General features: G+C 41.1%; 2 protein-coding genes across 2 annotated transcripts; both read left to right on the top strand.

The window, feature by feature from the left end:
• Positions 1 to 1,022: 1,022 nt before the first annotated feature.
• On the top strand, positions 1,023 to 12,328 carry LOC117288559 (probable indole-3-acetic acid-amido synthetase GH3.9). Its single transcript, XM_033769465.1, has 7 exons — positions 1,023 to 1,261; positions 6,146 to 7,162; positions 7,708 to 7,843; positions 8,570 to 8,734; positions 10,592 to 10,740; positions 11,298 to 11,383; positions 11,760 to 12,328. The coding sequence occupies exons 1-7, from the start codon at positions 1,141 to 1,143 to the stop codon at positions 11,976 to 11,978; spliced, it is 1,893 nt and encodes a 630-aa protein (XP_033625356.1). The 5' UTR covers positions 1,023 to 1,140; the 3' UTR covers positions 11,979 to 12,328.
• Positions 12,329 to 13,754: 1,426 nt separating this feature from the next.
• On the top strand, positions 13,755 to 14,738 carry LOC117287753 (neuropeptide CCHamide-2 receptor-like). Its single transcript, XM_033768256.1, has one exon. The coding sequence runs from the start codon at positions 14,006 to 14,008 to the stop codon at positions 14,633 to 14,635; it is 630 nt and encodes a 209-aa protein (XP_033624147.1). The 5' UTR covers positions 13,755 to 14,005; the 3' UTR covers positions 14,636 to 14,738.
• Positions 14,739 to 14,939: the final 201 nt, after the last annotated feature.

The following is a 14,939-nucleotide window of genomic DNA, read 5'->3' as shown; positions in this document are numbered from 1 at the left end:
TGTCATCACAATGGGTCAAATCATTGACGCAAAATTTGAGTTAAAATCCAGCTTTCAACTACTTTTTCCTGTAATCGATGTTAAGTTTGCCTCGGGGATAAGGATACTAATTTTGTTTTGTTTTACCCATACACCCCATGTGTGCTAGCAGTGTTTACTCAGTACTTTCCCGAGTCTTGTGAAAAAATATCACAGGTAGATTACTCGGGTGGAATTCGAACCCACGACCGTTGTAATTCTAGAGCAGTGTCTTACCAACTAGACTACCAAAATTGCCCGGTAGCTAAAGGCAGTTCGAATCCTATGTTTTGGCAGCGGGTGTCGCAACAGTTACCTTTTCCTGGTCAGCCTGACCCGGGTGGCCAGGACACGGAACCCAGAATCGGGTATTTCTGACCCGGAAGTTTGTAACCCCCCCAAAAAATATGTGTAATAAGCAATCAACAAACAGTCTGGAATGCTCGGTATATTTTATTAATCATTAACCAAAGGTTGAAAAAGTAAACAGTCTTTTGGCTGCGGCGTAATCGAGGATATAGCATGAAAGGTCAAACGTACAATGGCACGACTTAGCGGTTTCGAAGGTTGGACATTGCACAATATTGTTGCACGCTGTGAATGGGTCCATCCGTTTTGTACACCCGAGGGGGAAAGGGCGCCTAAGTTCTGTTGTAATCTTCAAACATTATTACGACGGAGTTTGCATAGTTTAATAAGCAGACGAACAGTAATTGTTTTTGTTTGATATTTAGTACAAAAAAATGTCTTCACTGTTCCCTCGAACCCGCAGATGTTTCGTACAAAATGCGTTGGAAATGGACCAACGGTGGGAACGATCGAGGTTATGTTCACATGTAAACAAAAACGCATGTACAATAGCCGAGATACTTGTTTATTTTTGTCACATTACGTCATAGGTTCTCGACCAATCAATCTTCACAATTTGTTACCGAGGTATAACAATGCTTAATGTAACCGGTGACTTGAAGAGTGACGTCAGTTGTTTGATGGATTGTGCATTGTTATACCATCAGCATTTACGAGCGCTTGTTTGTAAAAGTGCATTGAAACGAACATTGAGGTTCATTTTGTCTCCACAGTTGCAGGTCGTCAACCAATATATATAAGACGACTACAAAAATGGCGGTAACATGGAAGTTTCGGTGTTTGGTTTGGGTAATGTTGTCTGGGTTTGTCACGGCGTATGCTGCCAACTACTGCTGGGCCAGTGACGGATCATGGACGGTGAAAGCCGCTGCAGGTAAATTGACTATACCTCCATTGAGTTTGTGGTGTAGAATGTACCACTAGGTATCTAGCATGAAACGCTACATAAGCGAACGTATAACGTTTGCTGCACTGAAATTGCCTTGGTAAAGTAACTGGCCCTATAAAACTCCATTCATCAATGGCTCCGATGAATGACAGACGATCTGCCCATTGCATGCATTGTCCGGAGCTTTACACCGGCGACTGCGCAATTACACTGTTTGGTATTTACTCTAATAAAGGGCAATATGGGCCCCAGAATGAGGACTTTACGTTAGGAGCAATCAGAAAAACTGGCTGAGAGGGGTGCATCGCAGGGGCTTTGCCATGACTGAGAAAGAAAACAAAATTGTTTATTTCTGACTTATCACTTGTGTTTGAAAATACATTTTGATAAATTTATACCTTTCCAGGGATAAGGATGTAACTTCTGTTATTAAATACATGTGCTCACTCAATTTCATTCATTTTTTATTGCAGAATTGTTTTTAGCTGTTCCGACCTACAGTCGGAACAGGTATTGTTTCTGTCGAGATCTTTGTTTCTGCCTAAAACCCATAGCAATTGCACACGTTTTTTTCTTTAAACCTAATCTCCTAGACCATAACTTCAAAAGAGTGAAATCATATACCAAATTGAAGCTTAGAACATAAGCTTACCTCTAAATGTAAACAAAATTAAAAATCTTCATTAATTAGCCACATAATCTTCATTTGAATATAACTGGATGCAGTCACTTCCATGTTATTGTTAAATATTCTCTTTGGTAAATGCCATACAGTTTGTTCCTATCATGAGTTGTGACTTCTTGAGATGAGTCTAGGCGTTTGAACATAACTGGATGCAGTCACTTCCATGTTATTGTTAAACATTCTCTATGGTAAATGCAATTCAGTATGTACCTATCATGAGTTGTGACTTCTTGAGAGGAGTCTACTCAAGTCTCTTTTTCTTGTTTTTCTACATACGTTCTGGACCACAGCGCAGTCTCTGTTTCTTCGTTTCATAACCGAGTTCTGGACAAATATGCTTTGTGGACAAATATGCTTTGTACACGAAGGCTTAGGGTTTTCGTTTAACGAACGTGCGTATATAAATAGGGGTTTTTGACGACGACGACATACCATGGTGTCCACAGAATTACACTAAACTTAAACAGTTTGAAGATAATGACAGTTGAAAGCTTCCCTTAAAATATTACTTGCTGTGGTGTTGTAGTTTTTGAGAAATGAGTGAAAAAATGTCAAATTTAGACTCCGAGGTGGCGTCCTCCGTGGACGAACGTGCGTAATTGAATAGGGGTTTTTGACGACGACAACGTCATCGTCAAAAACCCCTAAAGGCATCTTATACTACATTTTAACCCTACTTCATAGTTAAAGGCGTTAGCAGTTCATATTTAGTGACAATGTTTGCAAAATCATGACACGAGAATTAATTCGCCGGATTATAATCCCCTCTGTTGATACAAATACATGTTAACCCTCGTATTATGCATTGGGCCTCATGGCCTAGTGGTCATCAGTCGCGCTTACATCACTGATACCTGCGAGTTCGTATCTCCATGGAAATTTAATTGGTTTTTTTTTATCCTACGTTCGCTTAGGTAGCGTTTCATGCTAGATACCTACTGGGCCTCTTACCCGACCACCAGTGCATTTGGCCTACATGTAGTGTTTAGCCAGTTAATCATGTACATGTACCTGTTTGGTTAACGCTATACATAGATCCTAGAGTAATAGATTATGTCATGTATGTCTAGCGTTAACCAACTAGGGAGGCCTAATGGCCTATGTAAACACGGTCCTGGTTTCAAGGGGCACTTTGCTAGCCGGCTACAGCTACTCAGTCACGGTCTAGTGATCGCACTTGTACACTGTGTATGTTACATGACATGCACTGTGCTGTATAGCGCTATGTACATGTATAGTATTGTACGTGGAAATGCATGTGAAATGACAGAGGTCAAAGGTGAATCTACACGCCGGTTTTGGATGCCGGTCTCTGGCGTTATTCATGAGCCTCAAAGTATGACGTCGGACGTTCAGGCGAGGCGCGTGATGTGGGAGCGTTTTTCGTGGCTGATATGGAGAAGAATAACTGCGATCTAAGAATTGAAATCAAGTCTACGGTCGATCGCACAATCGCACTAAGTAGTGTGCTGTGTGTTAGCATGGAAGACGGTCGATCTATAGTGTATGCTTGTTCGTTTGTGATGGCATATACATCCTGTAATTTCTACGCATACGTCGTTTGTTCGTTTTAACTGCCAAACCTCTGATCCTGATCTTTCAAAACAGGCATATCGGCTCCTATAATACCAAACAATCGCCGACAATGTCCCAATAAAGGGAAAGAAAGCCCGAATTCCATGTATCAAGTAAATAAAAAGATGCAAATGCAGTGTCCCCCATTGAATGATTATTTCAATTAAGGGAAAGAAAGCCCGAATTCCACATATTAATAAATATCGCCGCAAGGCCTGTAATATTTGAAAAAAGTGTAAGAAAGCCCGAATTCCATGTATTAATAAATATTATGCTATGCAAATTTTTCCCATTAAAGGATTTTTTCAAAAGGGAAAGAAAATCTGAATTCCATTGTTCTTACGCCGCTATGAAAATGTCCCCTGTTGGAGGATTATTTTTAGAGGGGGGAAAGAAAGCCATAATGCCATGTATATCGCCATGTGCAAATACTCCCATTGAAGGATTCTATCAAAAGGGAAAGCAAGCCCGAATTCCATGTATTAATTATAAAGGCACCTGGAAATAGGAATTTTTTCTTTTAAACATAAGAGTATATGTTTATTAACAATAAAACAATTTTTTTAGTAATTTTTTGTCACGATTTATATGTTAAAAAATTAATTAAGTGCTTGGGGGTTTGACTCCGCCTACCCCTTTTGTGACGTAGGAAAAGGAAGACTTTGCCTCGATCAAACATAGACCCCCCTCGATGCGTAGATAAACACACGTGCAAAAGTACATGTAATTCTAAGACGTGAGTTTGTAGGCTGCGAAAAAAGTTTTTTCTGGCATTTTCCCGGCAATGCCGACCAGGTGTATTGCTGCTGAATGCAGCAAAACAACTTAAGATGGGGTCAGTCTTCATCTGTTTCCTGCAGATCCCAAGTATAGGCGGTTGTGGGCTGCCAAAGTCAGCTTAACTAGAGCAAAGTGGTCCGGTCCGACGTCTTTTTCAGCGCTATGCAGCGAACACTTCGAGCCGTCGTGCTTCGAATCCGGGATACACCACTCATTTTGACATGACGAGAAGAGCCATTCTTAATTACGACGCCGTCCCAACAATTTTTCCAGCTAGTGGGAAGTCGAAGAAGGTATCTGAAATACGTGACGAACCCAGAGGAGAACTTTGAACTTTGAGGGTATGTTTTTAGCTTTTGCCAAGTGACACGATTTTTTGTTGGTACCGCATGCGATTCACCGTGCGTGCAGGTCCTATGTGACCGTCCGCACATTATACAGCAGCCATAGTGCGTGCGTGCAGTCTGCTCCGTGGCCGTATTTCTGTAATAATACGTAGGCAGACCCACATCTTACAACCCATTTGGTCACTAAAAAGTCGCATAGTTAAATAAAAATAGCAGCAATAGCTTTTGTAAAAACCACTAGGCGTTCAACATGTTCAAGTTTCAATATACGTATGTGTGTAAAATCGTGTCTGAATTTGTTTTGATGTGCCATGTTCCCAGACGTAGAGTACGGGGGCCTGACTACAAATTTTCTCTTCAAATATCGCGCCTTGAATTACGTCACGAACAGCGCCCTCTCGGGTCGGGGCCTACTCGTAAATTTGTAAATACAATCAAAACTAATATTTTTAGACCTTAGTTAACTTTTTATTCACATTCCTCTCATAAAAACACATATTTTAGTGACAAAAGCTTTATTTAAAAAAAATTCCACTTCCAGGTGACTATAAATATCGCCCTGTGTCACCCAATGAAGGATTAGGGGCCTATTTCAAAAAGGGAAAGAAAGCCCGAATTCCATGTTTTAGTAAACATCGCCGCTCTGCAAATGTTCCCATCGAAAAGGGTTATTTTTTAAAGGGAAAGAAAGCCCGAATTCCATTTTCTTTTAATAATCGCCGCTACGCAAAATGTTGAAGAATTAGTTCAATAAGGGTAGTACATTCCGAATTCTATATATCGCCGCAATGTTCATATACGATCTTTTTCCGAAAAAATTGCTGATGATTTACACGCTTGAGTTTGTGTTGAAATACAACAACACTATGGGGGTGCCCGGGGTGTCAAAACATAGAAATCATGGAACAAAGGGGTGTACCCGATTTTGTGCGCGATGGACCAGCATCGTGCTCGATTGAGGTGCGTGCCGAGCACATCAAACCACGCCTTACGTGCACGTACTGAGTATTAATTGTGATGCGGTCTAATGTAAAGAAATACGTGTAGTGATAGTGTCTTCTTTTAAATCAATCTCCTTCCCTTCAGCACATGTTCTCCAAAAGTCGGACATAAAAAATGTTCGTAGTGGAATCCCCTATGGCACCGGCACGCTTCCGAAGATCGAGGGTTCAAATCCCGACCCGCTGTTTCCCCTCTTTTTGTTCAACACAAAATTATTAATTTTTGTTGTTGGATAATTTGTTTTTATTGGAAGTCGCCTAAATAACATAACAAAAAGAACACTTGAGGTGCGGACATGAAGAGAAAAAAAAGAAAGCATAGATTTTGAAGAGTCAAAAGAAACCCATTCACCTTAATACCCTTGACGTGAGAGAGATTTGATGTGCAGATGGGAAACAGGATGCAGGCAAAGAAGTGCGGCCAAGGAAGTCCGATGTGATTGTGAAGTTGTTCTATTGTTTTTGTTTTATTTTTCCCCAGGCATCTTCGCCGGTCTGTGCGGTCTATCAACTATGATAGCTCTTCACATCTCAACTCAACGTTGTTCCGAAACCCACACTTTGGCGACTCTATTGGTCAAGTACTTGTTTTTCCAGATTATTGATCTCACAGCGCCTTCAGTTTACAGCAACATGCAAAAAATCTGGAAACGTCCAAGGAAAGAGCATGAGAGTTTTCTTCTGAAGCTGCTCGCCCGTGATGCGAAGACGGAGTACGGCATGAGACATGGCTTCAGCGACATCAAATCTCTTCAAGAGTTCCGTGAGAAGCATCCACTCACTAAGTATGAACACTATCGAGATTACTTCACCAGGCTGGCTGACGGGGAAAAGAACGTCTGCGTTGCGGCAACACTGGAGCGATTTGGAACTTCGTCTGGCACAACAGGAAAGGGCAAGCTTATCCCAATGGTCACTTCAAGTTATTATCACAAAGCAGGCAACGCTGTTTCAAGATTACTCTATCCATCAGACTCAGTACAGAAAATGGTCTTTCTTTACTCGAAGCCCGCGGAAAAATTTACAAAATCTGGCGCACGTATTGCGCCAGTGTTGTTTTTCCCTGATAGTACCGCCTCAAATTTTCTTATGTCCACTGTCCAGAACATGCCGCCCAGTGGCTTCCAGATTTCCTCCGATTTCGAAGCCACTTACGTCAGCATGCTCTTCGGTCTCACGGACAAAAATATCTGCCAGTTTTTTGGGGCTTTTACCTCGCAAGTCTACAGGGCAATGAAAATGCTGGAAGACGAACAGGAGATGTTCCTGGAGGATCTGACTCTAGGAAGGGTTAACCCGAAGTTACAGCTTGATGAGGGAATTCGACGGTCTCTGGACGCAGCTTTGACGGCAGACCCAGCTCGAGCAGACGAACTGAGGAGGGAGTTTGCAAAAGGCTTCGTGGGCATCATGCGTAGAATCTGGCCTTTTGTTGCCCATGTATTGTCTGTCGACATCTCTGGGTACATAAAGAAGCTCGATGCAAGATATACCAAAGGTAATTATGTGTGAGAACGGCATTTTAACACAAAGTTCACAATGTTTGTTCAACTAATAATACAGTCTTGGTGGTGGGATGGCAAGGTTAAACTGGTTGGCAAAACTTTCATGTATAAAACTGCATAATAGTACATGTACATGTTTTTGATCCTCCTGACAAAATAGTCCACACGCCCTCACCCATCGAAAAGAGAAAAGTCATAATATTAGGATCGCCCACCTGTGTCATGGCGTCTCCTAGGCTTGATTCAAGTCGCGTTATCGTTAGGCTTGGTTCAAGTCCAATTCTGGTGCGAGAGTTCCCTAAGTATACCCGCCGTCAAAATGTTGATATTATGGTCCCAGAATGGTTGGGGAACAGATTGGGGAATGCAGAGCATCACAAAACAATAGTTTTATGGCGATGGCACGGGATTGGGATTTGAGGCAAGTCTAGGCGTCTCTTTTAAAGAAGTTTTGATGAAGAAGTGAAGTTAGACTAGTTTTCCCGTGAAATCAACTGAGCATAATATAGTTATTCTACGCAAATTATCTTCACTGCAGGTGTCCCACTATACACGTCAGGCTATGGGTGCACAGAAGGGTTTATTGGCGTTAATACATGGAAAGATAAGACACCACAGCAGTACACGTTCCTCCCTAACGACATGCTGATTGAGTTAATCCCAGAACATCTGAGGTAGGTCTGAGCATAGAGCAAGGACAGTCCGATATGGTCCGATGAAGACTAGAAAAAAATGCGATAATGAGCAGTACTGGATATGAGTATGGTTCAGCCTATAGAAAGGCGGTATAATGACACATGGTCAAATTAATCATTGCAATGGGAGGCTTTAGAGGACACTATGTGGCAGCAGACATACCAGATAAATCAATTTTTTCAGGAATTGTTCGCAGGCTCAGAACTGTATGTAAACAATGGATTTTTCGTGGTAAGTCTGCTGCCACCTAGCGTTCCAAACTCTTCCATCTTGGGGGGCACGTGTGATTAACACAGCCCTAGAGCAAGGGTCTGCCTCAGTTCTGCTTCAGGAAGTGGTTTGATAGACAATGTACAATAACCGTACACCATGATTAGACCATGGATGAAGGAAGAGAAGGAGCTCGAACGACCCGCAAAACCGCAGAGTAACAAAAGAATACCCTGACAATGCCCCTGTCTGACCAGTGGAAAAAGATAGGAGACCTCCAGCTGGACGACCGATTAATTGTGTTTTTCGATTTGGTGAGCACAAGTGTACACAAATTTTATCAGGTCTCAAAAAAGTTGTTTTTCTGTATTATATCCATACGACATACGACACCATGGTTGAGTGAAGAACCAAGTGCGACTTTTGAAGTCCCTTCGTTCGAGCTCCTTCTCTTCCTTCCTCCATGATTAGACTTATTCTGTTTCCCAATCCAGTTCCGAAGAGAACCCGGAGACGCTGTTAATGGATGAGGTCGAGGTTGGCAAACGGTACGAGATAGCCATGACGACCATATCTGGTTTTTACCGTTACCGTATGGGTGATGTGGTCGAGGTTGTGGATTTCATTGAGAGTTGCCCAGTGTTTACCGTTGCGTACAGGTAATAGGTGGATCATTTCATGTTTTTTTTTTTTTTTTTACATTAAGATTGAAAACAAGAATCGGGCTTATTCACCACCTTTAAAAGCCTACTATTTTAGTAGCTCGTAACTCTACACTGATTTTCTGCACACTCATCAATGCACTCAAAAAACAGCTATTTGCTTTTTCATCTTTTTGCTGCTTTCCAGGTCACCATATCCAGTACATATGGCTATTTACCGTACTTCTAAACTATATAGTCTCTGCAACGGCGCACCCAAGGGGGGGGGGGGCTCGGGGGGTGATGAAAAGTAGGTAGCAACGTCTATAATGTTCTCTTTTCAACCACGTCCGCAGCATTACTATTTAAAATAAAAACCTCTGCTGAATTATTGACTGATTTTTGCAGTTCGTAATTGTAGACGATACATTTATATGAATCAGAAGTGCTTAAAAAGTATGTTTTTCTTCTAAATTTGTGCAGAAAGAGGCTTGATTTTTCACCCCCAAAACGCCAGAAAGCTCAGAGCTGGACCCCCACCGGGGCTTCGCCCCTGGACCCCACCCAATAAATTGGTTCGAGCCCCCCCCCCCCCCCCCCCCCAACAAAAAAAAACAAAAAACATAATCCTGGGTGCGCCGTTGAGTCTCTGCAATTCCGGGGTAGAATTTACCCCGAACCGGTTCCCATTGAGGCCTGACCCATTTGGGTCAAGAAGATCCAAAATATGTGCAAACTTGCCCATAAAATGGGTCATACAAATTTTGGCAGAATCCAAGTTAATCCCATTTCTTATAGAATTTCCAGATCAGCCTGACGTCCATAACCCTGGGCCACAGAGTCTTGGTAAATACTGAACCGTTGTGATAGTCAAATGAATTGTGTCCCCCAGAGATTCTCTCCGATACGGAGAACTGCGTACAAACTTCTCGCAATAGCGCCCACTGGTATTCCCATATTCGGGACAAAATCTGCAGCGAACAGAATTACCAGAGACACCAGCAGGTTTTCTGGTGCTGTTTATTCAACCATGTTTACGTATCTCTACAACTTTTAAAATGGTTCAGCGTAAAAAGAACCACCGACATTAAAAGCTCTGGACACCTGTGGTAAATGTCAAAGACCAGGGCCCAATTTCATGGCTCTGCTTACCGTAAGCACAGAATCGGCGCTCACGGAAGCAGCGAATTCTATGCTTACGGCAAGCGTATTTCACGGGTTAGCGGCAAATTTTGGCTTGTGCGCGTGCGTACTCCACGTTACTAATACATATCACAGAAATTCGGCGCTAGCATGTCAAGCGGGGAATCGTGATCGTAAGCGCATAATTCGGCGGTTAGCAGATCCATGAAATTGGGCTCAGTTTTTGGTTCAGGCCGACCCAGAAATTGTATTTTACAAAAATGGAATTTAAAATTGAATTGCATGCGTCAGTTCTTCCTCCATGGTTTGAACATTTTCGTGATCATTTTGAGACAGATTTTGGGTAATACAGACCCGTAAATGGGTCAGCTCACTGGACGAGAACTTCGGGTCAATTCTTGTCCGGGTGCTTTTAGAGTGAAACCAGCACTAAATTACATATTGAGTTGATCGTGCAAGAGCTTAGAAAAATAATCAATACAACAATTACTACCCCTTCCCACGAAATATTGCACATTAGCGCTTGCGCACTAAAATTATGTTTAGAAACATGAGGGAACATCGTGTGCTTGATGCACAACCTTATGGCATTTTCCAACCAAAAGGGTATGTACGCATGTATGAATGTAATGAGCATAAAAAAAATATTCATGAAAAGGGTCTTTTGGGTTGAACAATAAGGCGACATAACAATCACTAGAAAGGTTTGATTTACGTTGGTCTCATTTCTAGAACTGGAGAGCTACTGAATCTACGCAGTGAGAAGATTAACAAACTGGTGGTCAACAAAGCCATTCAAGAAAGCTTAGAAGGATGGGATGGAGCTACTCTAGTAGAATGGACATGCGCAGAGAGCCCACTTTTGCACGATGACAAAAATGGTAACAATTTGAAGTTGTGCATGGGAGGGAAGTGAGGAACAGAACCCGTGCATTTGTTATGCATTTGGGCAGTAAATTAGCCGCGTAATTTTTAACAATAATCGGTCGAGTTGGTCTTTAGAAAGCGTATGTTACCGTTTGTTATAGAATGCATATGATTAGAAAGTTATTTTAAAAGTATAATACAATGAGCCACATTACTCGAAATTGCGTGGTTTTCCTTTTACCTCGTCGACAAACACGGTCGGCCATATATGGGAGTCAAATTTTTGACTCTCCCATAAATGGCCGACCGTGTTAGTTCGCAAACTAAAAGGGAAAACCACGCAATTTCGAGGCAAATGTGTGTGGATCATTGTATTATACTTTTAAAATAACTTTCTAACCATATGCATTTTATAACAAACGGTTACAAACGCTTTTCAAAGACCAACTCGACCGATCCAAGGCAACGTGTTCCTTTAATAGGCAGGAACAAAGTAAACATCAACTTTCATTCTGTTTTTGACAAATGTAAAAACAGAAACTAAATTTGTACCACTTTGTCTTGCTTCCAGGTGGTGCATACGACATGTATTATTTGCTTTTCGTTGAGCTCGAATCAGACAAGGAGATTCGATTATCTGCTGATCAGATGTCAATGGTAAATACATAGACTTTGTAACAATTTGTTTTATATGCCGTTTAGACCATGTTTTTAGACTTGTCTATAAGTTCATCTTTTGTCTCGGACATACTTGTTTTCGAAACATCGGCTTTAGGCTTTAGTAGTTTTTCAAATACTCTGTTAATCGTGCGGACTAAAAAAGAATAGTCGAGATATTGTATGTAATATCTCCTAAATAAACAACGACTTGAAATGTTCATTTAAATCGTCACATTATGTAAGTGTCCTACATGGACAGACATCACCTTACAACTTGCCAAACCTTTATTTATGACAAATAGCCAAACCTTTATTTATGACAAATACCTTTGGTGTATACAACTTAAATGACTATTCTCCAATTTTATTTCAGTTCGACAAATCTCTGCGGAAACAGCACGAGTTCTACGAGCAGTACCGGAAAGTGGGCACAATCTGCGAGGCTCGCGTTGCCGTCGTTCGCCCTGGCTCCTTCAATAAACTGAAAGATCACATTATAGCGACCTCTACGGCCAATTATAATCAGTTTAAGATGCCCAGAAAGTTGCGCACTAAGGCTCTTCTAGATTTTCTGCAGGGCTGTGTAGATTAGGCAAGTTCGGGTATGATGCGTACGGGCATATACCAAACACATATTGGTTTTATTAAATAGATCCCTTACAGCGAATTGAGTTGAAATAGCAGAATGGAAAAACGGAAACTAAAAGTGTAATTTCACTAAGTTCATATGTATAGTCGGCTGATCGTTCATTAGGTGTAATCATGTAACAGTATTACCTCTGGCTGACGAATTGCAACTATACCCAGCCCTTATTATTTTGTGCGCTCAAAATCATAACGCGCAAAAGAAACGATTTGGTGCGCTAGAAATAAATTATTGTGAAAGCTCAAAAACAAAATATTTGAGGCATTCGGAGTTTAAAGACACTGGACACTATTGGTAATTGTCAAAGACCAGTCTTCTCACTTGGTGCATCTCAACATTATGCACAAAATAACAAACCTGTGAAAATTTGAGCTCAATTGATCATCGAAGTTGCGAGATAACAATGGAAGAAAAAACACCCTTGTCACACGAAGTTGCGTGCTTTCAGATGCTTGATTTTTAAAGAAAAATATCAAATGAGTATAACAGGTGTTCTCCTCTTTCGTTGTAATGATTTTTTCATGGATACGTCGTGTAAATAATCACAGTGCTCTGGATTTAGGTTGTATTCAACAACATTGTTATTTCAGATATAGATGAACAAATTTGTGTAGCTAATTTACATTTTTAATGTTTTTTTAAATAACAGTTTTAAGTCTGAGTTAGAGTAAACCTTAAACAGCTACATGAGCGGATTTTTTTCAACAGATTGGTATTTTAACTTGTTTATTATTCACTCGTTCACCATTTAAATGTAATTTTGATATGTGTACACTTCTGAATTTTTCGTATTATCGAGTTAAAAATTCAACAACATTGTTATTTCAGATAAAGATGAACAAATTTGTGTAGCTAATTTACATTTTTAATGTTTTTTTAAATAACAGTTTTAAGTCTGAGTTAGAGTAAACCTTAAACAGCTACATGAGCGGATTTTTTTCAACAGATTGGTATTTTAACTTGTTTTTTATGCACTTGTTCACCATTTAAATGTAATTTTGATATGTGTACACTTCTGAATTTTTCGTATTATCGAGTTAAAAATCAGGCCCCAACCTAAAGGTTTTGAAAAACTAAAAACACTTTTGCCGTTGACGGCGCGCGTCAAAGGACAATGCTTTGACGTCATTTGTGGATGTTTGCTTTGTTGTACCTCCACGCTACAACAAAGCAGCTTTACAAATTGGAGCTCCCAACTATGACGTTGTGAGAGTGATTACGTAACGGAGCTTTTCGCAATTTTTTCTTATACACAATAATTAAAATCTATTTGTAATCATTATGACTCGATTTTCTTATTCATTGAAAAGATTTTAAATGGAATTCGACTTGACATTTTCGCTTTCCAGCAGGCCTAACTATCAAGCAAATGGAAACTCTATCAGGTCTTCGACTTACACTGCATCAAAAGGTCAAAGATGGTATTTAGTTTCAACACATACTTCTTTATCGAAATACTATTCTTTTGCTTTCTTTTGTTTTGCTTTATCAGCATACTTCAAATTTAAAGTGGAATTTAGTGGTAATTACCTAAAATATTTGTTAGCATAAAAACTTACTTGGTAACGAGTAATGGGGAGAGGTTGATAGTAGAAAACACTGTGAGAAACGGCTCCCTCTGAACTAGCGTTGTTTTTTAGACAGTTATTTCTCACTCAAATAATAAAATACATCAGGCTGAAGCCTTTTATTATGCATCTGAAAATGCAACAATGTTTTTTTTTCTTTCTTTATTCTCTTGCAAATTCGATGACCAATTGAGTACAAATTTTCCCAGGTTTGTTGTACTTTGGGATACACTGATTGAGAAAACTGGTCTTTCGACGATTAGCAAAGGTGTCCAGTGCCTTTAAAGTCTCAGATGACACCGAATATAACACAGCATTCCATTTACCGTTTCGAAAGAGTGACAGACGACATACAGTATCTTTGATTACAGCATTGATTGTTGTCAACTCGTAAAAACAGGAGAGATGATGATGGAGCTTGAAAACTTCACCACTTTGGATGCTGTTGAAGACCCTCAATTAGACAATAATGGAACCAATTTGGTTTGGGACACCTTCTGTGATTTCCATGTGGAAAATCTTCTAAGCAGAGCCGTTGTCATGCTTGTGCTGTGTGTTCTACGAACCCTTGGAAATGGGTGTGTTCTGTTTCTCTTCGCCACCGTCAAGCGTCTCCGGACGGCGACCAACGCCCTCATTCTTAACCTGGCGTTGGGTGACACTCTACTGTTCCTTATCACTGTGCCGCTGAAGGTGGAGACCGACCTCCACCCATGTTGGCAGTTTGGGCGGGTCATCTGTAAAGCTGCTTCAGCTGGTGAGGCAGTGGCTCACGGAGTAAGTGTGTTCACCCTGACTGCACTTAGCATCGATCGGTACTGCAGTTTGGTGATGGGACATCGTCGTGATAGTAGTCGACGCTTTGCTCTTGTAGCTGTCCTGGCAATATGGTGTCTTTCCCTCATCCACGGTGTGCCACTGCTCATCATGGCCGAACAGCATGGCTACTGGTCCTGCAAACCATTACCCTATTTCACTCATTCAGCTCGGGTCTTTTTCACAGCTCAGTCACCACCATGTACATTATTCCCTTAACCACTATGACGTATTGCTACGCCAACATGGCAAGAGTCCTGATCCAGCACCACCGAGCGGGACAGACTTCGGAGAGTCAACCGTCTGATTCAACACCAGTCCCCCGTGATCAATCCGGCAGACAGACCCACCGTCTCGCAGTCGTTGTTCTCCTTCTCGTGATTTCCTTTGAGTTGTTCTGGTTCCCACATCACTTCTACAATCTGTGGGCCAACTACCAAGACCTTACGGCAGACCCGTCCGCCATTTCTAGAAGTTAGTCACTTGTCAACATCCCGTTCTATATGACTCTAGTCAACTCCAC

The sequence above is a fragment of the Asterias rubens genome, chromosome 3, assembly GCF_902459465.1.
Source record: "Asterias rubens chromosome 3, eAstRub1.3, whole genome shotgun sequence".
NCBI lineage: Eukaryota > Metazoa > Echinodermata > Asteroidea > Forcipulatida > Asteriidae > Asterias > Asterias rubens.
Note: the sequence above shows the minus strand (reverse complement) of the source record. Positions and strands in the feature narration are given on the sequence as shown.